The sequence below is a fragment of the Podarcis raffonei genome, chromosome 5, assembly GCF_027172205.1.
Source record: "Podarcis raffonei isolate rPodRaf1 chromosome 5, rPodRaf1.pri, whole genome shotgun sequence".
Taxonomy (NCBI): Eukaryota; Metazoa; Chordata; class Lepidosauria; order Squamata; family Lacertidae; genus Podarcis; species Podarcis raffonei.
In genome coordinates, this window is record NC_070606.1 from 87075630 (window position 1) to 87103233 (window position 27604).

The following is a 27604-nucleotide window of genomic DNA, read 5'->3' on the forward strand; positions in this document are numbered from 1 at the left end:
GCAAGCTTTGAAAAATGGCTGTGGTTTTAAGATTACTTTGGTGCGAGGTCACACTGGGAAGACTACCTGAAGTTGTTTTGAAAGATTCTTTGCAAAAGGCATCCCAGACAAGCGCGTCTCTTACGCAACTTTGCCTTTCTCAGAAAGATGTTAAGCAAACATATTGCTTAATCTGCAATTTAGATGGGTGCCACTTTCTGCAGAATATTTATTGCAGGGCCCTTCCAAGGAGGAGGTTTAGACACTTGCCTCACTTTCGTTTGAAAAATCTTTCAACACTTTAAAACACAGCAAAAGATGGATGACACCAAACTTAGTGGTTCCAGAAGAACCTCTTTGACGCAGGACCACAGACAAAGGACTAGCAGATAATTGTCCTCTCTCCCCCACCACATAAACACAATTTATGATGCTGAATTTTGAATGATTTGCAGCTACTTTGTTGTGAAAACGTCCGCTGTTCGCTATTCTTCACTTACAGGGTAAGTAAGCAACAGGATGTCTTCCACCCTGAACACCTCAGGTTCTGCAAAGCTTATTTTGTTAAGCCTTAACTTGCAAAGGAAGCTCCTGTCTTGCACTACACTTTGCCCTGGTCAACAAAGAACCCCTTACCATTAACTGACAGCAGCCAGTTTACTCCTTGGACGCAGTAAACAGGTGCAACTCTATAAAACTAAGTTCAAAAGATTGTGTATGAGATTCAAACTCTCATACAGCTAGCCAGGAGAAAGCAAGTTTCGTAGGCTGCAAGAACATTCCTGTTGCTTTGGGGAATTGATGTTTCTTTAGGATCAGCAATGCCTACATGTGTCTGAACCTGGCTTGCACCTACACAACCTGTATATATGTGAATCAGTGTTAGAAACTCAGATATATAAGCTAATCGCCTAATGGCACCTTAAACCTAGGTTGCAGTCACGCCAATGGAATGCCTAGGGGCCTTTTTTTAATTAAACGAAAATTGTTGTTGTTGTTCATTTTATTTCTATACCGCTCTATATTTTAAATAAAAATATCAAAGCGGTTTGCAGCACATTAAAACATCAGATGTAACAATCCACAATAAAACAAATTCAAGCTTCAAAGGAAAAGTTCTAGATCCTACGCCCAAAGTGATATTTTGCTTTCCCCATATTTATTTACCAATTTAATTTATAGAGCTGCACACATGGCAGTGTGGTGTAGTGGTTTGAGTGTCGAACTAGGACCTGGGAGATCAGAGTTCAAATCCCCACTCACTAGGTGACCTTGGGCCAGTCACAGCCACTTTACCTACCTCACAGGGTCGTTGTAGAGATTAACTGTGGAGAAAGGTGAACCATGGAACTCCGTGGAGAAAAAGGTGGGATGTAATGCAATAAACAAGGTATTCTGCTTACCTGCTTAAGAAAGCCAGAGGGACCAGCCAGAGGAAGATGTCAGGTGCTAACTTAGCACCCAGAGATCTCCACGTGGTCACAATTGGACCCACACCAGTCGCAAAATGTGTCTGCTGCAAATATGCACATCCTCAAAAGGATCAGTCATCTCCCCCTACAGAAACTTCAGATAAAACTGTCCTGGAACTTCCCAGGACACTAAGAAAGTTGGGGGCAGGAAACATTACGCTCAAGATCAAGTCAAAAGGAGATAGCTGTTTCCACAGATACAGGCATGTTTGTTCCGCCTGAAAAGTTACATCCCAAATACCCCATGTTAGGGCCGGCGATGGTGGCTGACCAGAACAGCACCCAGGGGGGCTGACTTGGTTGGAAGCCATGGAAGTGCTGGTTCAGCCAGTCTCTGCAGACCCCACTAAGATCACATTGCTAAAACAGAACGGTACATAAAGATCCATTCCCCTTTTTGGAACCCAGGCAGCTCCAGAGGGCAGAAGGCCTAAAGCACCTTTCCCCTGGAAACTCTTCACAGAGCCCAAGCGTTAGCATGACATATCGGTGTGCAGGCGTGTGTGGGTTGGGTTCTTTGTTTTGCTTCCCTGTCTCCCCTTCCAGAGTTGTGCTCTATCTTTCGCACAAATCAAGAAGCACAAGATGTACCAGTTGCTCTGGCAACAAGGCTTCTTCTCTCCCCAACCCCCTTTTCTCGCAAAGAAGCATCCATTTGAAGAGTTTGCCCAGGGAAAATATAAGAGACCAACATTTTATGGGGCGCAGGCACAACTTTACTTCCACTATGCAAGCATGGTGTGTTACGGAAGTCTTGATGATGGAGCAAAGCCACCAGCTAACTGCTTCCAAGTACAAGTTGCTTACAACACGGGAAGGGAGAGGCATTTCACACATTACGTGCGAGCAAACCTGGGCCTGTCACTGAGCAGACCTTCCCTAACCTAAATGGCAGGATTCAAGTAGAGAAGGCTATATGTTTCATGAGCTCTGGCCATCTGACAGATATTAAATTCCTATACATTGCTCATGTGTTTGTATTAAAGGTGTGTGCATCTACAAGTATGTCGATGCTCTATGTGTATCTATAAGTAGATATAGTGAGCCAATTGTAAAAGAGTTGTTTGGTTTTTGTCTGCATTATGGTCAAGTTATTTATTTGTTGGTTAATGTTAATTTTAATTGGTTAATGCCAGTATGCGCTGGGTTACACGTTTCTTTGCAGTCCTTAAAATGTTGGTAAAAGCAGCCTGAGGAATTTCTGTATTTGTCTTGTATTATCTTTAATGGTTTTCCTATTTGCCACATTTATACTGTTTGGGTTGGGGGGAAGAAAAAAAGAAAAAAAATCAAGATTTAAGCATGTGTAAAGCAGCCTCAACATTTAGCATTTTTTTGACAGGGTTCAAGTATTCTCACTCATTCTTACAACATTAAAGTTGGGGAGGTCGTTCCACAGACAAGGGCCTAGTGCAGAAAAGGCTCTTTCTCTCGTCACTTCCTCTCTGAACCTCCCTTGAAAGTGGTATGCAAGCAAAAACATGACCACTTCAGGGGCCAAGCGGGTTTGTATGGGGAAAGGGGGTCCTTTAGATATAGAGGCCCTGAGCCGTATATGGCTTTGAAAGTCAAAAACATCACTTTTGAATTGGGCCCTGAAACAAACGGGCAGCCAGTGGACTTGCACCAGAACTGGGATTTATTTATATAGATAAATTAACTGAGACAAGAAGGTGAGAGCATTCATTCCTTTCGTGTGTGTGTGTGTGTGTGTGTGTGTGTGTGTGTGTGAATGCTCTCACCTTCTTGTCTAGTTAACAACCTGGCTGCCCCATTTTGCACCAGCCGTAGTCTTCAAAGGCAGCCCTGCATACAATGCATTGCACATCTAACCTGATGACGTCCTCTATGACAAGACCTGGGTTGCAGGAGCAAGGGATTCGCCATCTTAGGATAGATACCTCCACATCTGGCCGCTCAGGTTGCTGAGAGTTATTTGCTCTGACAAAGGTCCATATAGTTAAAGCTATGGTTTTCCCAGTAGCAATATATGGAAGTGAGAGCTTGGACCATAAAGAAGAATTGATGCTTTTGAATTATGGTGCTGGAGGAGACTGCAAGAAGATCAAACCTATCCATTCTGAAGGAAATCAGCACTGAGTGCTCACTGAAAGGACAGATCCTGAAGTTTAGGCTCCAATACTTTGGCCACCTCATGAGAAGAGAAGACTGCCTGGAAAAGACCCTGATGTTGGGAAAGATTGAGGAGAAGGTTGGACAGTGTTCTTGAAGCTACCAGCATGAGTTTGACCAAACTGCGGGAGGCAGTGGAAGACAGGAGTGCCTGGCGTGCTCTGGTCCATGGGGTCACGAAGAGTCAGACACAACTAAATGACTAAACAACAACAAAGGAAGTACTTTGGTTTTGAAGATTTGCTTATAGAATAGGCAACACACATGGCTTGCAGGGCACAGTCCATCACCCCCCCCCCCCCCAGGAAACAACCGCAGTATATTTTGGGATACTGAAGCTCGATACAGAAAGCTAAACTTGATTCTTTTCAGCAACAATCCCCCAGGAAACAATTATGTTGTGCTTTATGGCAACTATTTCCCCCCACTCAGCTAAAGAGCCTGTGATTAATTAAACTGCTCCCTATCACTCTTTCAGATAGAGAGATAATAAAACAGCAGATTATTCAAACAATTAATGCCATCATTGTCTTGGCATTAGCTCATCAAACTCCCCAGGGTCCTACTAATAAGTGTTGAGAATCCGCAATGACTGTTCTCCAAATGGGAACCACCTTTTGTGACACAGAAGGACTTCCTTGAAATGATAATCTAGCCTTTCAGCGCCAGCTCTATATAAAACAGGCACATCTAATACGACTGCTCACCCTCACAAACTTATTGCTCGAATTCTCTGCCTGCCAACTCTGTGAATGGATCCAGAAGTGCATTTCAGATGAGGTGAGGTAAGACAACAGCAGTCGCTTTGCCGTTCAGTCTATGGGACCCATTCACACATGCAGGTCATCACCTAAGCTGAACTCATCAATCGATGAACAAGGATTGCGAACTTCTCCTGCGTCAAACCAGCCTTACAAGGCTAATGCTTGTTCTAACAGAATGTAAACAAAATGTGTGTGCGTTTGTTTTAAATCTCATCTATTCAACGAGACTTGCAAGTCCCTAGTTAGAAGACAGCCAAGAGTTGCCATTCTAGATATTGATATGGATAGGAGAACCCCAACAATTAGATTTGAGATCTGCAAGACCTTGCTTCCAACGGACATCCGGTCAGGATAAATGGGTGGCCGTCAACTCAACCCCCTATCAATTTTAAATTGTGCTAATAACTACCTAGATACAAGATTAATCAGACACCCCAAGTCTCCTGGCTGATAGAGGCAGAAACACAAAGACATTCATGAAATTTAAATAAAGATGTGCCCCATGCCAATCAAACATGACTTGGCAAACTAGCTGACCACCCCCACGTCAGAGGAAACACTCTCTGCTGGCACCGTCCTTCTCTTTTTCAAAAAGAGAAAGAGTGCAGTGGTACCTTGGTACTCGAAGATTGGTTCCAGAACAAATCGACTCCCAAACGCCGCAAACCCAGAAGTGTCCCAGTTTGCGAACATTTTTTTTGGAAGCCAAATGTCTGTTGCAGCTTCTGCTGCTTCCGATTGAGTGCAGGAAGCCATGCCTTGGTTTTAGAACGGTTCCAGGAGTCGAACAGATTAAGTTTGAGAACCAAGGTACCACTGGGACTTCTTTTAAAAGGATGTCGTGTCTCAACTGCAGAAGCTCTGCCTGTCTGACCAGAGAGAGGAAGTCATCTCTGGATGTTGACCTTGGAATTCAGTTTTTGAGTTATGACTGCCTGGTTTTGGTACTAGCAATGGTCCAATGGCTTTAAAACATGCTGCTGGGATGCTGAAGACAGAGGCATATGCTCTTCCTATCTCCCACTACCCATCTTCAAAATAAGTGTCACCTATCTGCCCTTGCCCTCTGCGCTAACCCACCCCCCCCCAAAGAAAATATTCTACACACACCACTAATTCATTCATTCTCCCTCAAAGCAGATTTCAGGATGATAATATATAACAAATGAAAATCAGGGTATATGAAGACAACAATATCATAACTTAATAATAAACTGCCAATAAGACCAAACAGCACACTGAAGCACTATATATTTATTTTATTTTATTTTATTTATTTATTAGATTTAAATATCACCCTTCATCACAAGATCTCAGGATGGTTCGCAAGATAAAAAAATACAATATAAAAGCACAAATATATATATATATGGCGCCAGGCAAAAACATTCCTCTTCAACCAGGCCTACGGCTGCTTAACATTCTACAGCCTTTTAAATGTGCCTGTGGAAAGGGTGTGTGTGTGTGTTGTTTTGCCGTTTTGTTTTTAATTATTCACTTGTTTTTATTCTGTATTTTATTCTGCCCTGAGATCTTATGATGGAAGGGTGGTATATAAATCTAATTAAAAAATTAAAAACTAGTTAAAACAAAAACAACGAAACAATAACCCCCCACCCCAAACACATTTAAAAGACTGTAGAATATAATTCAGCCAAAGGCCTGGTTGAAGAGTCGTTTGCGACTGGACTTAACTGTCAGGGCTCCTTTACCTTTACCTTTTTTAAAGACATATAATGCAAGCGCCAGACAAACCTCCCTAGGGAGAGCATGTGTAATACATTTAAGTACCTAGAGAAAAACAGATGTAAAGGGTGTAAAGGGCGTAAGATGTAAAGGATGGCAAAACCATGATGTATCAAATGAAGCCTCTTGGGTTCCGTGGTAGGAAAATTGTGGACAACCAAGACAAGCAGTGCATAACTATTGCATTACACTGAGACCTCCAGCTATGGGGCGGTATATAAATTCAATAAATCATCATCAACATCACAATGTGTCTCTGTGAGCTTCCCATGGAACGTGGCTGGCTGCCTATAGAGGGACATAAGGTAAAGGTAAAGGGACCCCTGACCATTAGGTCCAGTCGTGGCCGACTCTGGGGTTGCGGCGCTCATCTCGCTTTATTGGCCGAGGGAGCCGGCGTACAGCTTCCGGGTCATGTGGCCAGCATGACTAAGCCATTTCTGGCGAACCAAAGCAGCGCACGGAAATGCCATTTACCTTCCCTCTGGAGTGGTACCTATTTATCTACTTGCACTTTGACGTGCTTTTGAACTGCTAGGTTGGCAGGAGCAGGGACCAAGCAATGGGAGCTCACCCCGTCGCGGGGATTCAAACCGCCGACCTTCTGATTGGCAAGTCCTAGGCTCTGTGGTTTAACCCACAGTGCCAACCGCATCCCTACAGAGGGACATGGTTGCATGCAATATTGTACTACGTTGAATGTTCTGATGCGCAATACAACTCCCTCCCTCTCCCCTCCTCCTCTGCGCCTAAATCTATTCTGGTCGGCTCCCTCAACCATCCAGTGCAGATTTGAGGACAGAGTGCGGGATATGTGGGGAGGGGAGAGGAGAGATGGGGGAATTCCTGTTGCACTGGCACTAATCCTTGCACTACCCCAACTACTGAGTTGCGCACTGCCCTTAGTGCTGAACCAGGTGGGCTATTTTGTTCTGATGCAACAAGGAAGTTATTATGTGTTTTGAAAGCAGCTGGTAAAAAGGTGAGAGTCAAAACACAAAGTTTTAAAGCGGGAGTCAGCAAACTTTTTCAGCAGGGGGCCGGTCCACTGTCCCTCAGACCTTGCAGGGGGGCTGGACTATATTGGGGGGGGGGTGAACGAATTCCTATGCCCCACAAATAACCCAGAGGTGCAGTTTAAATAAAATCACACATTCTACTCCTGTAAAAACACGCTGATTCCCGGACCGTCTGCGGGCCGGATTTAGAAGGCGATTGGGCCTGATCCGGACACGGAGCCTTAGTTTGCCTACCCATGATTTAAAGGCACCACTCCCACCCTCCCCAAAACCCTTGAGGATAACTAGAAAGTTTTTCTGACACAATGGGAGGGGAGTGGGAAGAGGGGAGGGAGGAAAGTGTGAGCTAGAACCAAATTATGAACATGTGGGTGGCAGAAAAAGAACAAAACGTTTCCAAACAAACCACCACCACCTCTTGTGCAAAATAACAACAAAAACAGGAGGGGGAAGTCTCTCCCTAAGGAGGCCCCTCCTTCCCCAGAAATTTCCCAGGGCTTACGGAGAGGCCTTGTCCATTATTTGACAAGCCTTGATCTAAGATCAGAAGGATGGTTACAGTCGAAGAAGAAACAAAGAACACACACACACAAATGCACACACCCTGAGTGAACTCGCTTCAAGGTTAAATAATTCCTCCCACTTGCCACAGATGAGAAGCAAAAATTATTGCCTATAGCATATCTCACTACAATTAATGTGCTTGCTACCCTAACATCATTCCTTAGAGGAGCAAAAGAGGTCAAATACGGTTCAGTAAATCCAGATATATTTTTTAAAGAAGGTGAAGTAGATCAGCAAAGATTTCTACAACTGCCACGTTATCACTGGCAAGGAAGGCTTTCCGTTTGCAAAAAAAACAGACCAGGGCCTAGTGATTTATTGTCAGCCACCCAAGCCATTTCATTAATTTTAAGAAGCTAGAAAATTAACACGACAACATCATAAATAGATCAGAGGCACAACCAAAGCTTGTTTGTTATTGTTAAATAATGAAACAACCTGCTCGATTCAATTAAAAAAAAAAGAGATATAAGCCGCCACCGAGGTCTACTCTCATTCAAGCAAAAATTATTCCGATTAAGCTGTGATGCTGGAAGGAATGAGGAGTCATTCATCCGCTCTGGAATGACCAACCTGTGGTTAAGCCACACACTTACAAGATTATTTCCAGCCAAGAGAGAGATTTTTCCACTATTTGTCCACCATCCAGGCCCTGACCTCTAAACCCTCATCTGCGAATGCATGGGTAGGCAAACTAAGGCCCGGGGGCCGAATCCGGCCCAATCACCTTCTCATGGCCAGTCCGGGAATCAGTGTGTTTTCACATGAGTAGAATGTGTCCTTTTAATTAAAATGCATCCCTGGGTTATTTGTGGGGCATAAGAATTTGTTCATTTATTATTATTATTTTCAAAATATAGTCCGGACCCCCACACCGTCTGAGGGACAGTGGACCGGCCCCCTGCTGAAAAAGTCTGCTGACCCCTGTGCTAATGGAAACTTAGGAAGGGAATGCAGGTCACAGTCAAGAGGAGCTGTCCTCCCTGGTCATTGATGGATCCAGGGAGCCAAAGCAATCCCGTAAATGTACAATGAACAAGAAATAAATAGATTGGGTGGCTTAAGTCTTTGCTGGACAGATTAATAGCACTGAAATTTAATGGAAGATGCACTTATTTAGTTCTCATATGGTATGCAAGGTGCTGAACAGAAAACCAATGCAACACACCCCGTTTTCAAGGCCTGGTGGTGATGTCACCATGATTATGGACTGGTAGGCATGAACTTCAGGGGGCTTATATACTACTCAGTTCAAGAACCAGACAAGCACTGCAGTGCTCATTTGTTTTCTCAGGTTTTGATTGAGCAGCTTCCAACCTGCCCGGCAAACCCTGCAAACGCTTCCCTCCAACTCTACTTATCGGTGGGGTCCCAATGACAAGCAAGGGAGGTCTGCCCCAGGGTGGGTTGCTCACCCACTAATGCAGAAGGTTTTGCTGTTGTCCTGCAGAAGGAACGATGTCGTCTATCAGCCTCCTGAGAAGGGGAGGTGTGTGGAAAGGAAAAAATATGGGATGCAACACCTTTGACAACCTTCTTTCCAGTTGCTGCTAAAGCTATGGTTTTCCCAGTAGTGATGCATGGAAGTGAGAGCTGGACCATAAAGAAGGCTGATCGCCGAAGAACTGATGCTTTTGAATTATGGTGCTGGAGGAGACTCTTGAGAGTCCCATGGACTGCAAGAAGATCAAACCTCTCCATTCTGAAGGAAATCAGCCCTGAGTGCTCACTGGAAGGACAGATCCTGAAGCTGAGGCTCCAATACTTTGGCCACCTCATGAGAAGAGAAGGCTCCCTGGAAAAGACCCTGATGTTGGGAAAGATTGAGGGCACAAGAAGAAGGGGACGACAGAGGACGACATGGTTGGACAGTGTTCTCGAAGCTACCAACATGAGTTTGACCAAACTGCGGTTGGCAGTGGAAGACAGGAGTGCCTGGCGTGCTCTGGTCCATGGGGTCAGGAAGAATTGGACCCGACTAAACAACAAAATTTCTTCTTTATAACCTCAATTCTCAGACAGCTGACCCCTCTCAGAAATATTTTATAACTTGATCAGAAAGATACGGCAAGGTACATTATTAAATAGCAACAGGAAACAGAAGCAGAGATCCCCTGTCACAATACCGGCCTTATCAGGCCTTATCTATTCATCATGATATAGATGCAACTGCTGTCCACATTTTAAAACCACAGATAAGAGACTGGGAGCAGACTCTCTCACCTTCTCCTCCTCCTCCCTACCTTTGTCAGTATTTAATGACAGTGCAGCATTATTTCTCCACCGCTAAAGATGACTAAAACTAACCAGAGTTGGCTTTCAACTAGAAATCAAGGCAGGGCTGGGGGGGAGAGAGATTTGAAGCTGATTTGCAAGTCTGAATCCAGGTTCAAAGGTATGCTACACAGAGCTCCTTGAAAGAAGATAGGGATAAAAGTATAATTAACTAGGTATAAACGGTAATCCCTGATGTTACAAATGAACAAACATTGAAGCTGGTCTACCCCTCCAAAGCTCCAAGGAGAAATTTCAGCCAAATTCTGAAAGACTTTTGGGGGATGAAAGGGGCCACATCTATTGCGGGTTTTGCCGCCATCTTTCCCTCTCCCGCTTCAACTGTGGTGGTTATCCTGGCAGCCACTATCCTTCCCCAAAAATGATGCTACATCAGGGATGGGGAGCATTTGTCCCCCCCCCCGAGGTTGCTAGACTACAACTCCCATCATTTCCTGACCACTTGCCATGCTGGATGGAGCTGATGCAAACTGGAGTCCAACGACATTTAGAGGGACGTAGGTTCTCCATCCCTAGGCTACGTGATGGCATAACAATGCGTTGCTCTAAGCCAGGCATAGGCTAACTCGGCCCTCCAGATGTTTTTGGGACTACAACTCCCATCATCCCTGACCACTGGTCCTGTTAGCTAGGGATGATGGGAGTTGTGGTCCCAAAATGTCTGGAGGGCTGAGTTTGCCTATGCCTGCTCTAAACATCTTCGGAACAAAAATACCACAGCCACTGCCACTATCAATAAGGATCCCTGTCATTCTCCCCATGTCACCTCCTCAAGAGGAATTGCTAAAATAGCCTGAAAATTCAGGAGCCCATTTGGGAGGGTCCAGGTTTTAACGATCTTGTGCTTTTTGTTGTTGGTGGTGGTGGTGTTAACAAGAGTCCAATGAGACTCCCACAAACAAATTCATTCAGGCATCTAAACAAAGAATTTCCCAACCTGGCATCTTCCGGATGTTTGGGACTACAGATCCCATGAGCCCCAGTCAGCATTGATAATTATCAGGGATGATGGGAGCTGTAGCCCAAAATATCTGGAGGGCACCAGGTTGGGGAAGGCTGATCTGAAACCCCTCTTTCATTTTGCCTCCCTTCCTGCATTGCACAGACGAACCATGGTCATTCTTGTAAACACACCAAGGACATCTGCATGTTCCCTTTCCTGCAGTTCTACATTGCTGAAGCTTCTTCTCTCTGCCTGCTATACTACAGTCTTGTCCTTCGCCAATTTAAAAGCAAACTTAGCCAAAAGAACGAAGATATTCTATCCCTAAGGATTATCAACAGTTCAAAATAAACCTAACCAGTGCCAGCCCTGAAAACAGCAGGCTATGCACTACGTGTTCATGGATGTGCATATGTGCATACTCTGGTACTTCTGTCAGTGTGTTTGCACCATAACAACCTTCCCACTATCTCACACCTCACAGTAAGCACCAATGTGACCAGTCGGAGGTCAAATGAGTGATGGTGCCTTACCACGTTTTCCTCTACTGATCTCTTTAAGAAATAATATTTGACACTCAAACCCAGTGCAACATTTAGCCACGTGTCGACCACACCAAGTGCTTCTATGGGGCCGGTCCTAACATTAGGCAGACTGAGGCAGCCACTTAGAACCATAGAATTGTAGAGTTGGAAGGGACCCCAAGAGACTCATTGCAGGGGGTGTCATGAAAGAGCCATAAATTTATAGTTACTTAATTTATTGTTTGGCGAAGGAGCTGGCAACCCACTACAGTATTTTGCCACGAACACTCCATGGGCAAAAGGAGAAGCTTTGAGAAGAAATTCTGGTTCATGGGGTCACAGAGAGTCGAGTACTGTGTGTGGCGGTCAGCTCAGCGGGATCCCACCTTCGTCGCCAGTGAAATATACTTGGAGTCAAGAGTGGATTTCATGCTCTTTATTCAGCTCATAGTGGTGAGGAGGAATGGAAGTTCCCCCAGAATGTCTGCCTTATATACATTATTTACTCAGTGGGCCCCACGTGATTGGCTGATTCTGGGATTCTCCTGTGGGCCAGTCAGGTTGCGGATTCCCTTCCACCTGGAGCTGGATTGGGTGGCTCCTGTGGACCAATCAGGACTGCTGCATTCTGGATCCTATTGTTCCAAGACCAATCAGACTGCTGCATTCTGAATCCTATTGTTCTAGGACCAATCAGACTGCTGCAATCTGAATCCTATTGTTCCAGGACCAATCAGACTGCTGCCTTTTGGATCCTATTCAACTCAGTACAAAACAATGACTGAACGACGAATGATGAATTTATTGCTACTGGTATTTTTACTGCTGAGGAGGTGGAAACTTTTCTGCCTTGAGTGTCAAAATGACTTGATGAGCGCTGAGTACTAAGCACCTTGGCTTGGGTAAGGTGCCATTTCCTGTCCCACCTTAGAATCATAGAATTGTAGAGCTGGAATGGACCCCGAGGATCATAGCTGTCAACCGTCCCTTATTTGGCGGGAAACTCCCTTATCCAAGCGCCGTGTCCCGCTGCTGTCCCTTATTGATGATGTCCCTTAGATTTCCCGGGTTTCAAAGGAAGCAGCTCCTCTCCCTCCCTCCCTCCCTGCCGGCCAGGGAGGAGGGAGGCTCCAACTGTGTTGCTCGGCTGCTTTGCTCACCCAATAAGGAGTCTAAGAACGACTGGGGGGGTGGAGCTTGCATGCCTTGTGCCCAGCTGCATTGCCTGGGGACTCGCCTTTGCTCAGCGCTTCCCAGCGGAGAGGTGACAGTGGTTTTCCTTGCTGCATCCCCTTTGCCGGGTTGCTGCGCTGTGGAAACCACCGCTTGAGGCTTCGTTTGGCTGCTGGCTGGGCTTTCTGCCTTTGGCACAGAGGGACTCAGAAGTTGAACATACCTGTGCCTGGAAAATCCCTTATTTTGGCTGCTCATCCCTTATGTTCGAGACTGCTGGTCCCTTATTTTCAAATCTGTAAGTTGACAGCTAGGCTGAGGATTCTAGCCCAACCCCCTACAATGCAGCTGTCCCATATAGGATCGAACCTGTAACCTTGGGGTTATCAGCACCACACTCTAACCAACTGAGCTATCTAACCTCTGCCAGCAAGATGTTGTGGCTCTGCCCTGGTGCCTTGAATAATTTTTAAAGTAGGTGCAGGTGCTCTTGCTGATTTCTTCACAAAAATAACCTAATGAAATAGCTAGAATCTGGAGAGAGGTGACAGAAATCTCTGTGCAAACCCACCCCCCCACTCTTAAGTATTTACTTTTTGCTGAAATAATGGATGCTAAAGGTTGCAATCAAAGTCTAAAGCGTAAACAGTAAAACTTCAATAAAATGGGGAAAACAAAACAAGCTTTGCATGATAACATTTCCCATTCTGCTTTTCCGCTGAAACATTAAGCTTTCAAAAGGATGTTGTAGTCACATTTTCCAGCAGCAGTTATTAGAAATATGCACATGTTTAGAACTAGGTCAACCTCTACAGTTATTTTACCAGCAGAGAGAAACTGTTTAGACATCACTCTAATGCTCTTAGCTTCAGCAAACCGGGGCAGAGCAGTTTTGAAATTAAACAATATAGGGAGAAAAAAAATAGCAACTCAGTAGAAATGTCTCCTGCACTGAGATATAAAAGAGGAGGGTTTAACGCTATTTTAGAAATTCACACTTCTGAAGAACTCCAGAAGTTTCTGTTCAGTCTTGGTTCACTTTCCCTCTCCTATCATCTTTGTTGAAGGGATTAGCCTACAGCAATCGAAGGATGCAGAAACCAGAATTCAGAATAAATATTTGCTGACAGATCAGCAGCACACTCCACTTGCCTCTTTCATTTGGAGGGGGCACAAAGGGAGGGGGGCGACGGGAGTATTGTCACATCTTAAAACATAAATGCCAAAGAGATCGCCTTCATAAGCATTGGTTTAGAGGGGAGATCCAAAAAAAACCTGTACAAATGACTGGTTAATCTTGCCTCCAGCTTAAGGCTCAGGGAGAGTTACCATTTTATAAAACCATATCCAAGTTTTTTTATTTTAAAAAAATCATTGCAAAATATGCACTCAAATCCAACAGCTTTAAAATCTTAACCCCAAGACCTAATGAGAATTAGCCCTCCGTCAAATGATCATGCAATATCTTATGAAACTCTGCTTGGGATTAAGACTTCCGCAGGCCACCCAGAACCTCTGTCTGCATGCCTTCCCTCTCTGAACACAGCAAAGGGAATAGTCAAGAACAACTACTCTGCTCTTTTCAGAGATTAGGAGGGGCAGCAATGGGAGATTTTATTTATTTAAAGCATTTTTTTACTCCACTCTTTGGCCAAAAAGTCTCCCGGAGAGGATTACAAGTCAATTTATTTTAAAGTTCCCACCTGCAGGTTTGGAATTCAAAAGACACAACACAAAAGGAAAGGGGGTGGGGAGGGAAGAGGAAAACAATGAAACTCAGCCACCAATTCTTAAAGTTACGGTTCTTATTGCAACCAGCTGGGGTGCAAACCGTTCCGAGAGTGAAGGAGTCTAACGGAGCTCCTGCTTCCTATTATCTTCCTTTGCTGCAGCCTGATTGGATGGCTGCTGCCAGGTGACAGCTGAGGGAAGGAGAAGCCTGATGGAGATGGTTTTTCAGTAGAGCCAATGGAATAGCCCTGCATCCCTTCTCTCCCTCTGCTGCAGCATTTGGGGCCCTGGTCTTGAGGGGCCACAAGTGTCATCTAGTCCAACCCCCTGCAATACAGGAGTCTTTCTGACCAACATGGGGCTTGAACCCACGACCTTGAGATTAAGAGTCTTATGCTCTACTGATTGAGCTAAAGCCAGTCTGGGTCTGGTTAGTGCTTGGGAATCCCATGTAAGCTGCCTTGGGTCCCATTATGGAAGTAAGGTGGGACAGGAGAGTAAGAAAACAAAAATAAATAACTATATAAAGTGCAGGTAGCCAGGGAACTATATGTATTTGCTACCTGAACTTTAAGGAGATGAGAATCACAAACAGAGGTAGACAGCCTGAGGGAGACACACCCCATGACCGTAAACAGAAAACCCATCAACTTATATTGGTGTCATATGTTGCATGAGACAGGCAATATTATTATTATTATTATTATTATTATTATTATTATTATTATTATTATTATTATTAATCAGCTGCCCTTTGACCTAAGGTCCCACAGAGTATCACAACAATTTAAAACACATTAAAACAGAGTGATTATTATTACTTGCAAACATAAGGTCTTAATTGCATGCATCTCAAATGCCAAAGGCCAGCGTAAAGAGACATGTCTTCGGCAGTCAAGGAAATCCGAACAATGAAAGTGACAGGCAAACGTCTGTGAGGAGGGAGCTTTGCAACCCTGAATTGTAGATAATCAGACACTGGAACGAATGTCGTCCTCACAACACACCACTAGGAGTTTCGCAGGCCGCAAGCCATGCCCATCTCTAATAAGTGGACAACAGGAAAAAGGACTTAGGCTGCTCTGTTCCTTCCAATCAAGGTCCCTTCACTGGCCCTCATCTCCCACTTACCGCAGCAAAGAGGACTCATTTTGCTTTTCTGGAAATAGGAGGGTGAAGTGGGTGATGAAAAGACAAAAGAGGAGAATCCCCCCTGAACCATCTTTGGCACCTGCAAAACTGTTGAGGCATGCACACCTGGTCCCAGGTTGCAATTAATATACAATTTATTCATATGCAATTTATTAATATAGAATTTGTGTGTTGATCATCGCCCTGGGATCTTCAGATGAAGGGAAGTGTACAAATTCAATGAATAATATTAATAGTGATTTGGCAACCTGTAGCTCTCACCTGGAAGAAGCCACACATGTTCTCCATCAGCTTGGGAAGATTTCTCTTCAGTTTGAAAGATGTTTAGGACTGGCACACAATGTTCTCTTTCACAATCGTACTTTTTTGGACCAGGTACTAGGAAGGCGGGGAGCAGGAAACTATAAACACCCTGAAGTTAATTCTTCCTTTACAATCAGAGCCCAGTAAAAATTAGAGACAGATACACAAGGAATGCTTAGCATGTGATCTCATGCTCCGGGAAAACACAGAAGGCCTTACCTTATAGACTTGCCCATAGGTGCCATTGCCAACAAGTTCAACGAGTTCGAAGATGCCTGCAGGATCCTAAAGAGAAATAAACAAAGGCATTTCAGACGGTCAGTAGCAAATACTTAAAAGTGGCTGCAAATAAAAACTTTGTTAAATTCGGCTAGTCTGAATTTTGAAGGGGCACTTTTACAGAGTGCTGGGAGACAGGGAACAGAGAATGAGGTCAGAAGGGTGGGGGCAAGTGTCATAGTAAGGGTCAAAACCCCTTCTCTTGTATATCTTTCAAAAGTGCAAAACAACAACAACATAAAGCATCTTAAGAACATACGTTGATTCTTGATTTATATGCCATAACAAACCAAAATGAGGTGCTCTAGAAGAAGCCATGTACAACTAAACTACTAGCAAGGTTGCCTCATTTTCTAACTTGCACCATAAATGGTGGGCAAATCTTCAGTTTCTCATTTTCCCCAATCTTAAATTCAGTTCTCCGCATTTCCATGACAGTTAGCAAATTTTATTTTTAAGAAGTTCTTATGAAAATTCATTCGCATATTGGAGCTCATTTCTGCATTATCAAACGCAGATTTGCTGAATATTCACATTTTTGCAAATCCTGGTTCAACGTTCACTGGCTGACGTTTGCAAGCTCCAAGGAATGAGATTCTACCTAAAAAAACAAGAAACCCCAACTCACTGGCAGTGGAACTACGTGAGCTGTGAAAGATTTAGGGGACATGTTTTGCAGGGACACAAACTCAGTTTACATGGAGCATCGGCTCATGACTGCCCCCCACATAAATTAGGAAACTTATAAAAGGAGTAAAAATAACGCAAATCAGGATCTACAGGTAAATCTGTAGGTGACTTGCAGCACACCAGCAAGACTGCCAGACTCCCGTTTAATAACAGCAACTCCAAAAAGCCCTCCCCTCAAAAAGCAGTGCTCTATTAGAGCAGAAGACACTGTTCTCTCTCTCTCTCTCTCTCTCTCTCTCTCTCTCTCTCTCTCTCTCTCTCTGTGTGTGTGTGTGTGCGCGCGTGTTTTGTGTGTTCTTGGGTTCTTGTAAAGTCCTGCAAGCTCAGTCCAGAACAAGGCAGACTTGTGCTTGGGCACTGAGGAGGAAGTTCGGTCATAAGTGGAGATGTCATTTCGCAGGGGAGCTACACTTTCTTTATTGAGATCACCAGTAAATCCCTGCCAAGCTTCTAAGGAACCCCAGCACTTCTCCAGAGCACAGTTTCAAAGTCATTTTGCTTAGGGGGTAGGGGGGGAAACAAAGGAGAGCCTTTTTTTGTCTTAATGTTCAAGGGGAGAATGGAAGGCTTCATTCTTACGTTGCACAAGATCAGAAATGTTTTATGCACGGGGCCATGCCAAGGCAAACCTGCATGCCAGCTGCCGCCGCCACCAGCGCCACATCGCAGCAAGGGATACCAAGGACCGATTTTTTTAATGGTGCCTTTCACGTCGCTGTGGGCTACAGAGAGCGCTTCCCAGGATGCGATTGGGCTGAAATGCCCAGCCACGAAGCCATTAAAGGCCTCTCAGCTGGGGAGATGCCACAGGGCAAGGGGAATGCGGAGCACAGCTGGGCCAGCAACATTCAAACAGAAGCACGCAGCTCAAAATGGACAAAGACGTGGGATGTTTCTATAACCTGAAAGGCATTTTGTGCCATTAGAGCAGCAGGCTCCTATTGGCAGAGAGAAGGAACAGGGAACAAAGTGGAAAAGAAAAGGGAAAGGGGGAAAAACAGGAGCTATTGTCAAGCTGCGGCTCATGCAGTTGCATGGAACAAAGTTTTTTTGGGGGGGGGGATATACCGTACATGTGTGTGTTTTTGAAAAGAACATTGCTGCCAAACAAATGTGGTGTTGTTTTTTTTAGTTGCTGATCATTAAAACTCAAGAGCGGGAAAATAGCTTGCCGTAAGCAGAAACGAGGCTGAAACTACACTGGTTCAAGTACCACTGGGAAGGATATGGGAACTATAATGGCTCTCATTCTAAATAGGATGCTGTTGCTAAGAGTCAATCCACATTGCTCTGGTGTAGCAGCCCTGATGGAGGGCTTTGCTGGTTTAGTTGGGGCAGATTAGCACATAGGGGAGAGAGGTAGGTGTGCACTTGTGTGCATGGTGTGTATTCCACACTGCGAGCATGGAAGCATCTGGGCACGGAAGCACTAAAACAGTATGCATTCCATTTTTCCCCGCGGAATATGCGTGGAGTTGGGGCGCTGGACTCAAGAGTTCAGTATCTCCAGTTCAAGCAAGTACATGTCAAAGCATCTGTCTTAAGGGCATGCCCAGACAATCTGCTACATGCATCCACCACACACAGCGAGGTGCACAATCCATACCACAGATATTGATCTGTGTCCTCCCCACCTCCTGCTCCCCAACCCTTCTCCATTGAAAGAAGAAGAAGATTGCAACATTCCCAAGCCCTCCCAGGCAGCTTCATACCTGAGCACAGATTTGAACCTAAGCACACTGATCAAAACCTGATAACACTGATCGCTGCTGCACATGCACCCTTTTAAAAACAATACACTCTGCCCCACACCTGCATTTCATCATTTTGACCCCCCAAGCACTGCAGAGCTCAGCTATCCCTATGTCCAGCCATTTTTGTTTGGTCAGTGTCCAAGACACACACACACATTCTTACACAAATTCTTGTGGACAAGCCTTTTTGTCTTTTGCTACGCAGTATAAATTGCCAGTTCTGCTGCATCAGATGCATGTTCTGCTGCATGTTTCGGTGCATTTCATTCTGGCACAAGACCGCAGCCATCTAGGGGCTTAGGCCAGGTAGCTCCATCACCAGAGGCGATCTGATTTAATGAATTCTCACAACCTGTGAGTCGGTAGCCATTTTTAAATATACCGCATCTGATCACTGGTGCGGTGAGTCTGCATTTTCACTCGCAGGCAGCAGCTCCCTATCGTCTCCAGTTCTCTTTGATCCTAAAACAGCCACGGGTTAGACCTAGGATGTTCAGCATGCAAGAGCCTGTGTTCCAACAAGGACCTAAGGCTGCCTTCTTTAGAGTCCACCTGTGCACCCATTTTCTAGAAACAAAAAGCAAGATCTTTAAAAAGCATTTTTGTGTTGCATGCTCTCCCTCTCTCTCTGTGTGTGCATATTTTATTCCTGTTTTGCATAACCACAGTCAGTCAAAGAAGCCTAGCAGCTTATGTCAAGTCAATGAATGGCATCTCTTTTTGCAGCTGGCACTAGCAGTTGCAATTTCACCAAAGCCATGGCAACTGGAGCAGAATGCTAGTTATTAGCAAATGCAGAAAGAAAAAGGGGGAAAAACACACGTTTAGTCTTCGTTCACGCTAACAACAGGCTGGTCCTTGATTCTGCTTTTACCCACACGGCTTTCAATGGAATAATGATTCTTCATTATTCTTGACACCTCCCCCCTACCATCAGCACCATCTTTGTATAAAAATATTGCTAGCCTGAGCTTCAGATAAATACAGCAAGTTAGAGGACATGAAAGCGTGTCAACACTTCTCGCACATCCATTAAGTCCTTTCGCAAGATCACACACCCCTGTACCACACCAAGTAAGCGCCAGTTGAGAACTCACAATCAATGATACGTGTCAGGATTCTATCTTCTCCTGTAAGCATTAAAAGTGTGCGCCAGGAAGGGACAATCCATTTCAACTTGCTGCAACAAAGAATATTTAGAGTTGTTGATCTACAATTCCCATCAGCCCCTGCTGGATGCCCAGCATGGCTCAGTCAGTAATGCATGACACTCTTAAACCTCAGGGTTGTGGGTTCGAGCAAAAGCTTCCTGCATTGCACAGAGTTGGACCAGATGACCATCGTGGTCCCTTCCAACACTACAATTCTAGGATTCTAGGATCACCTGCAGGTCATCAATTAGGGCCAACAATTAATGGCCAGGAAGCATGGGGGCTGGAGGGGGCAGATCTGGATGGAAGTGCCAAGACAGGAGCAGGACCCAACCAGGTCAACAGAGGGGGCTGCAGCACAGCACCCCAAGTTCCAACTCTGTGAAATGGCCTCTTAAGGAGACCAGTCCTGAACTGGCCTTGGCTATACTTGCTTTGTCTGGATGGGGCGAGGGGAGAAATTGCAAATTGGTTAGTACTACAAACTTGAATCACAGAGTCCAGAGAGATAGAGAGAGCAGCACTGTGCCAGGGAATACAGGGAGCTGAAATAGCTCAGGAAATGTTCTCTGGCATTTAGGAATCAAAATATGAAAGCATTTAATGGAGCTCTGTAAATTATTCAGAAAAGCTTAAATGGAGACTGGCACAGCATAAGCAGAGCATAATCTCAGACCAAATATAGTCACTTTTTTATATAGATTATGGAACTTGGGATTTTGCTGCTTATAGCGATGTGCTACATTCCGTTTAGCAAATCTCAACCTTCCCACACACAGCTCATTTCACAGACAAACACCAGGGGGCTTGCTATTACCTTTCCCCACCCAAATACCTTTATTTGTCTTTCCACCACCAAAAGGCTATGGGAACCGAGATATCAGAACCGAGGAGACACTAGCGCAAGCAAAAACCACAAACCACACAGCAGACATGTGGCTGGCCATCTAAAATGCAACCATGTGGGGGCCAGACACCACATGACAAGCCCCTTGTGATCATAGGTCCTTCCTCCCACATAGCTCTGGTGCTTTTCCAACACAACTCCTTCCTCAAAGCCAACCTTTTCCCACATGATCGTTGGTTTTTCTTATTACTACCAACTGTAACAAATGTCAAGTATGGGGAACAGTATTAGCCTCCATCCTTCCCTTTCTGCCTCTGTCTGCCTCTCCCCTTCGACTGTTTGTTACAGGCCGAGGTGGGGAACCTCAGCCCTGGCCTGGGGGGCCAAATGTGGCCTTCTGGACACCACTATCTGGCCCTTGGAAATTTTTTTGGCAACAACCACTCTCTTCTAGATCTCTCGCGAGCTCTGCTTGACTTTATGTCTGTTTGCAGAAAGGACTTCCGTATAAGGGCTCTTTGGCATGGGTCTCACTTGGGAAAATATGGATGGATGGATTGAATTTATATACCTCTCTATACCCGCAGGTCTCAGGACGGTTCACAGAAAAAAATCAGAATAGAAAACCACAAAATACACAATCAAAATAACAACAACCCAATAACCCATAATTCCTCCTTTCTGCTTGCCCAGAGATCTTCCAGGGGGTCCCAATGTTCTCCTGATACTTCCCTTGGGTGCCACCAAGGCCCTCCCTCTGTGGCTGGATCTCCCCTTTGCTCCTCCTCCCCCTGCTCGCCCACCGCATCCCCTCCACCCCCAACCAGGGACATTATATTAGCATCTTCAATACCCACAAAGCCAGTCTACAGCCCAAGAAATTACTGTGTCCCGGGAAGAATCCCAGTTCTGTACTTTGCCCCCAAAATGACACCAGGCACATTGAGACTGAATATAAAGGCTGAGAGATTGATTAGCTAGCTAAAATTTGGAGTTCTCATTGCCCACATTGGTTTTAGAACAGATGCCATCTTTTGACTCAGGCCTGCTAGGGCGAAAATCTTGTTGGCTGCTAGTGCCAATATTCTCCCTCCACCACAACCAATAGACAATGCCTGAATGTGCATTGCTTTGCTAGCCTGCAGGCAAAGAATCAATGAGAAGGTGCAACAGCGTTCACCTTACCTGGTCTACTGTCCTCACAAAGCCTCTTACGCAAGGTGGTATGCACTACCTTGACAACATGTATAATCTTTCTAAGATTAACACTGTTATGGGTTTGGGCGAATGGTCTGTGTGACACCGTAGGTCCCTTCCAAACCTGGAAGTCTGTGTACAGAAGACTAGAAACTATAGAAGGAAGATTGTTGAACCAGTCATAGGCCAGTTCCTTTGTCAAGCTCAGCTAAGGACCTGCCATTTGCATCTTGAAAGAGTGAGCTCTGTTGCCATAGAGGCGTATGGGTGGGCCTGTCTCCATCTCACCTGACTGGATGCCACACAATCGGACAAAGGGGAGAATTCTTTGTGTGGGTTGGACCGATGATGGAAGCTGGAGACACAGAGACACGTCTGTTCTGTGCGAACCTGAGCGACAGCTGGGGGGCTCCCTTGGAAACTGAATGGGAAAGCAAGATCTGGCAGAGTGTCAATGCTGTGAGCCTATGCTCAGGTTGTGAATAAAACCATATATCCTAACGACTCCACAGTTTCCACTGACTTTCATGCCAAGGAAACCTAAGCCTAGCTAAGCACAGGTGCCCCTGATGTTTCTCACCACTCCAAGATTGGGATGATTCACTGCAATATTATGACAATATATTACATCATATTTCAGGCTATGTACCCCCGTTTAGACTGGGGCAGGTAGCCCTTTAATGCTACCCTACTTACACCATGTCAATCCACACTGCTGAGCTAACCAGTACTAACCACAGGACACTTGTATAAAACCAGTGGGGGGGGGGGGAGAAATGCCAGCAACACACAGAAAACCAATGGAAATTCCTCAAATTAAAAAAAGGAAAGGAACACTTCTTCCTGCAATCTTTTTAATTTTTTTGCAAAAATAAATAAATAAACCAGCACGTTTCTAATTATATCAGGCTGCCCGATTGCAATGTTTCTGCTCCAGAGCACCAGCCTGGAAAGCCATTTTCTGAGCAAGGCTCCATCTCTGCTGTTACCAGCAACCGCCGCGTCTGCCATCCCACTAATCCAGAAATATTAATTAAGATGACCTTTTAGGCTTGAATTGTCAAGGGTGCAGCCATGCTTAAAAGGAAAAAGGCAAACAGACGCAGATATGCAAAACGGCAAAAAATAAAATGGGAGCGCGAGGTCAGGGTTCCGCCAGTTTCTTCACACTCTTTAGGGTGTCGAGAGACTATGTTGTGGCACCTCAATACAGCTTACAGACCCTCTTTCCCCAGGCAGGCAGCTGCCTTGGGCGACACAAATTCAAGGGACACCCACTCTGCCGGAAGCAGGCTGCTCATTCGCAATTGCAAACCGCTTTTGGCATGGCTTGCTCTCTGCTGTGAACCAGAAGAGGGTGTGAGTGTGTGTGCGCGTGCATGTGCATGTGCATGTGCATGGGTGCAATAGGGCTGCATCTTACTCTAAGTATGCACACAGAGGTCTAGGCTTCTATCATCACTTCTGGCTTCCTGCATCTACTCTCCCATAAGCCACAATAATGGCAGGTCTGTGGCATTTGGGTCTGGTGCGCACACACTATCTGATTGCTATTCTGTATGTCGTTCTCGGGCAGACACTCCCACCATTCCTATTTCTCCATTTTTCCATTTGTCCCAGATAAATCACAATCCTTATTTTGTCCCTGTTTTGCCCACAGGGTAATGCATTGTTAAAAGTTTCCTTTTCCCTGTAGTGCAGAGCTTTCCAAACTGTGTGTCGTGGCATGTTAGTGTGTCGGTGTGTTGCGCAAACGCTCCCATGCTCCTCCCAGGGCTGGAAAGGGGTTAATTTGACCTCTGGTTTGCTAGTAAAACTGAATTACTGTGTCGCAAAATGATGCATGTCTGAAAAGTGTGTCACCAACTTACTTTATTTGCTGCCCATTTGACTGGGTTGCCCCAGCCACTCTGGGCGGCTCCCAAAAAAACGTAAGACATCACAGGGCTGCCTTGAGATGTCTTCTAAAAGTCAGATAGTTGTTTATTTCCTTGCAATCTGAAGGGAGGGCATTCCACAGGGTGGGTGCAAATACTGAGAAAGCCCTCATCGTGAGGGAACCACCAGAAGACCCTTGGAGCTGGAGCTCAGTGTCCGGGCTGAACGACGGGGGTGGAGAGGCTCCTTAGGTATACTGGGCTGAAGAAGTTTAAGGCTTTAGAGGTCAGCACCAACACTCAGAAACATACTGGGAGCCAATGCAGTTTTGTTTATGGTCCCGGCGGCCGCTGCCAGTCACCAGTCTAGCTGCCGCATTCTGGATTAGTTGCCAGAGGTATCATTCTTCAGCATTTAGGTCCCTCTCCAGGGTCTCAAGGGAGAAGTTCACACAATCCTTCCTCCACCATGCGGAAAGACTCCATGAGGGGGATTATAGCACCATGTGGGATAGAGCTAGCCCCCCCACACACTCAAATGATATATACCACAGCTATACCCCTATACTAGAGCCACTTACATCAGAAACAATAGGGCAGAGTCCCTCCTTGCATGGAAGAACTCTACAGTACCTTCCATGGTGGCAAACAAACAGCGGAGAACAGCTTCCATGGTGGATGGCCTGGCTGCAGCGGGGAATGTTTTCTTCACTACATTTTGGGGTGGGGAGAGGTAGCATGGAGCTCCCTAAGTAGTTGCACCTCAAAACAGGAGCTGGACACACTGCTTTTACCACTAATGCACATCAACACCACAGTGCCATGCTACGCAAAGTCCACTATTGCACACACTGGACCGGCTGGTCCATAGTCCTATTAGGTCTTTATCCCAAAACAACCATTCTCCTGGGATGGCAGACAATTGCAGGCCAAAGGAACAGAGCATTCAAAAGTCTGAGGAGAACATGCAGCAGTTGGGCAGCTGGTGCCAATTCTCCTAAGGATGAGAATGGAGTGTTACAAATCCCTATTTCTTTTGTCTGTGAAATGCTCAGGACTATTGCTCAGCTTCTGATATTCAGAATTCTGATGGGATGCCTCTACCGGTCTCGTGTGGGTGGCAAGTTTGATTCTCCCACTTTTCAGCACAGTAATTCCATAATAGCTCAGTGTGGCATCCTACACACGCCTGGGAATTATAACATTTACATTAAGCTCATGAGGAATGTCACTGGGGAAGTTATGTGCCCAATAGAGAGGAGTCTGTGTTGTGGCCACAGCGACCAATATCATGCGGACAATCCTCCTCTTCTGGGAGCATTGACCCAAAGAGAGCAAACACAAGTAGAGCACCCATATCAGTGAAGAGCAAATTCTGAGGGAAAAGAAGGCGAAAGCTTCTGTTTCACTATTACCTGTGCTTAATGGGGTATGTTTCCACAACGCAAAGTCACATTAGAGCATGGGTAGGCAAACTAAGGCCTGGGGGCCGGATCCAGCCCAATTGCCTACTAAATCCAGCCCGCAGACGGTCTGGGAATTAGCGTGTTTTTACATGAGTAGAATGTGTCCTTTTATTTAAAATGCATCTCTGGGTTATTTGTGGGGCATAGGAATTCGTTCATTTTTCCTCAAAAAATATAGTCCGGCCCCCCACAAGGTCTAAGGGACAGTGGACCGGCCCCCTGAAAAAGTTTGCTGATCCCTGCATTAGAGCATTGAGGGTGTGAAAGAGAATGGCATGTTCTACACATCTAGAGCAAATACCACAACGTAGGAATATCGCACCTCACTTCCCCCGCCAGCTCCCAAAAATGTGGCAAGTCTGACTTGGCATCCACTGGATGAAATGTGGCATGGCCAAATATTTTGTTATTATTACATGTATTTATTTAACATTTATATACTACTTGATTTTTTAAACAAACAAACAAAACTCAAATTGGTTTGCCAAACAGAGCCAATCAATCAAATGACATGTATATGCCACCTTTCCTCCAAACAGTTCAAGGTGGTTCCCCCTCCCCATTTTATCCCCACAACAACCCTGAAACTGGTTCTGGACTGGCTGAAAACCAGTGGCGTAGACGGCAATGAGCTAGATGAACCAAGAGCTGAGATATACCAGGGATATACTTGGTACAGAGCAGTTTCTTATGTACTTATTATTAATACAACCTGCCATCTCTTAAAGCAAATAAATAAATAAATAAAGTCCTATCCCAAATAAACACATTTGACTGAATACAACAAATACGCAAATTTTAGTTAAGATAAGCCGTGCACACTTTTCCTCAGAGAATATTTCAGTCAGAAGCGAGCAGCAAATGCAATTTTCCCGGGGCGACTTTAGGAGAAAGACTACCATTAATATGGTTTTGCCCTCTTCATTAGGGAACTCTCAGTGGAACTAAAGAACAGGCACCTGTGACCAGGAAGCAAGATTTCATTAAGAGACTTGAAAAAGCCAATTTACTCACCTACTGGTTTGTTAAATGATAATTCAAAGATGCTCCCAGTATACCAGAGAATGGCTGTATCCTGAACTAAATAAATTCAGTGCCAAAGGCTGCAGGTGTTTATCCAGAAGAGGTCTTGTTATTAAATTAGAGCCTGAAATTCTGCCCTATTGAAAACATCTTCTGCAGCCCTGCACACATTCCAGTAACTTAATACAGCCAGTGTTCTGTGGACACACAACCACAGATAAACTAAGCAAACTAAAAACACACCTACAGCAAGGATTCTCTCTCTTTCGCATCCAACAGCATCCATCTCTGCAGCACATAAAGCCCCATGGGTGTTCCATCCTTATAGCTGGTTTTCGCTCCAAAAGGGGTTCTCTCAAATGTGCCCATTCCTAAAGCAGTGGTTCTCAAACCGGCTTCTCTCCTTAGGTTTCTGAAAGCTTTTCTTTCATGACCTACCATCCCTTACAATATGCAGAGGAAGGTTGAGTACCATCCTAAGCTATCATCTCAATAGGCCTAGGCTACCTGTCAGTCTTCCATAACCTGGTTCCCCTCTAGATGTTCTTGAAGGTCAGCTCTCATCAGCCAATAGCCAGGGATTAAGAGAGTTATGAGTCCAACAATTTCTGGAGGGCACCAGGTTAGAGGAGACTGACATACATACTGTTCCCCCAACAGTGTGCTCCAAAACCCGCTACAGAAGACTTTAGTTGCATAGTAGATAGGCAGAGGTTCCTTAACAGGAGTGGACAATGAATGAAGGAGGACACAGTTCAACAGAGCTCTGCATATGAAGTTGCCTCAAGCCGCTAGTCTATTCTAGCCCAATTCTGCCTACTCAGGTAGGCGCAGACTCTCCAGATACCAGAGATCAGCTTGGAGGAGATGATGGTGATTGAACCTGAGATCTTCTACATGCAAAGCATAAACATGTCTTGGATTTGGATCCAGCCCTCTTGCAACTGGCTCAAGAACTATGCATCTACACAGGAGGCAATGAATCTTTAGGTGTTTTGAACTACAGCGCCCTGTCAAGCCAACTCGAGGATGATGGAATTTTGAATCCTTCGACATCTGTAGGGCCACAGTAGAGAAGCAGGTGAGGATACAGCTTGGAGCAGCCCTACAGATATGCTGATCCACCGAGTAAAATGAAAGCCACCTGCAATGCGTGCTAGCCTGCCATTTGATCAATGCACACATGTGCGTTGGTGATGCAGATGGATGGGAAGGGCCTTGGGCTCCTGTGATCACTTGTTAAAATAAAATGGTCATCCCACAGTCAGGAGAAAGGAATGGGCCTGTCTGTAGCCAACTGTGGCAGTGGCAGCCCAAGAAGTAGCGCTAATTTTCTCCATGCCTGCTTGCAAATTGGACTTTCCCCTCCTCTGCTCCCCTGCACGCCCCCTAAATCTGTTCTGTGGGGTTCCTCCAACCCTCTGGAGCCAATTTGGGACTGTGTGGGGCATGCAGAGGGGGAAGAAAGGAGGTGAGAAGTCCCATTGTGCAAGCGAGGGTCAGTCCACTCACACAATTATTT

At 45.3% G+C, this 27604-nt stretch overlaps 1 protein-coding gene across 4 annotated transcripts in view; it reads right to left on the bottom strand.

The window, feature by feature from the left end:
- Positions 1-27604, bottom strand: part of TNIK (TRAF2 and NCK interacting kinase) — a 287359-nt gene that overhangs the window by 226066 nt on the left and 33689 nt on the right. For all 4 annotated transcript variants that reach the window (XM_053390548.1, XM_053390547.1, XM_053390549.1 and 1 more), the window contains exon 2: positions 16018-16083. In XM_053390548.1, coding sequence (XP_053246523.1) covers positions 16018-16083 — 66 coding nt within the window. The remainder of the gene's footprint in view (positions 1-16017; positions 16084-27604) is intronic.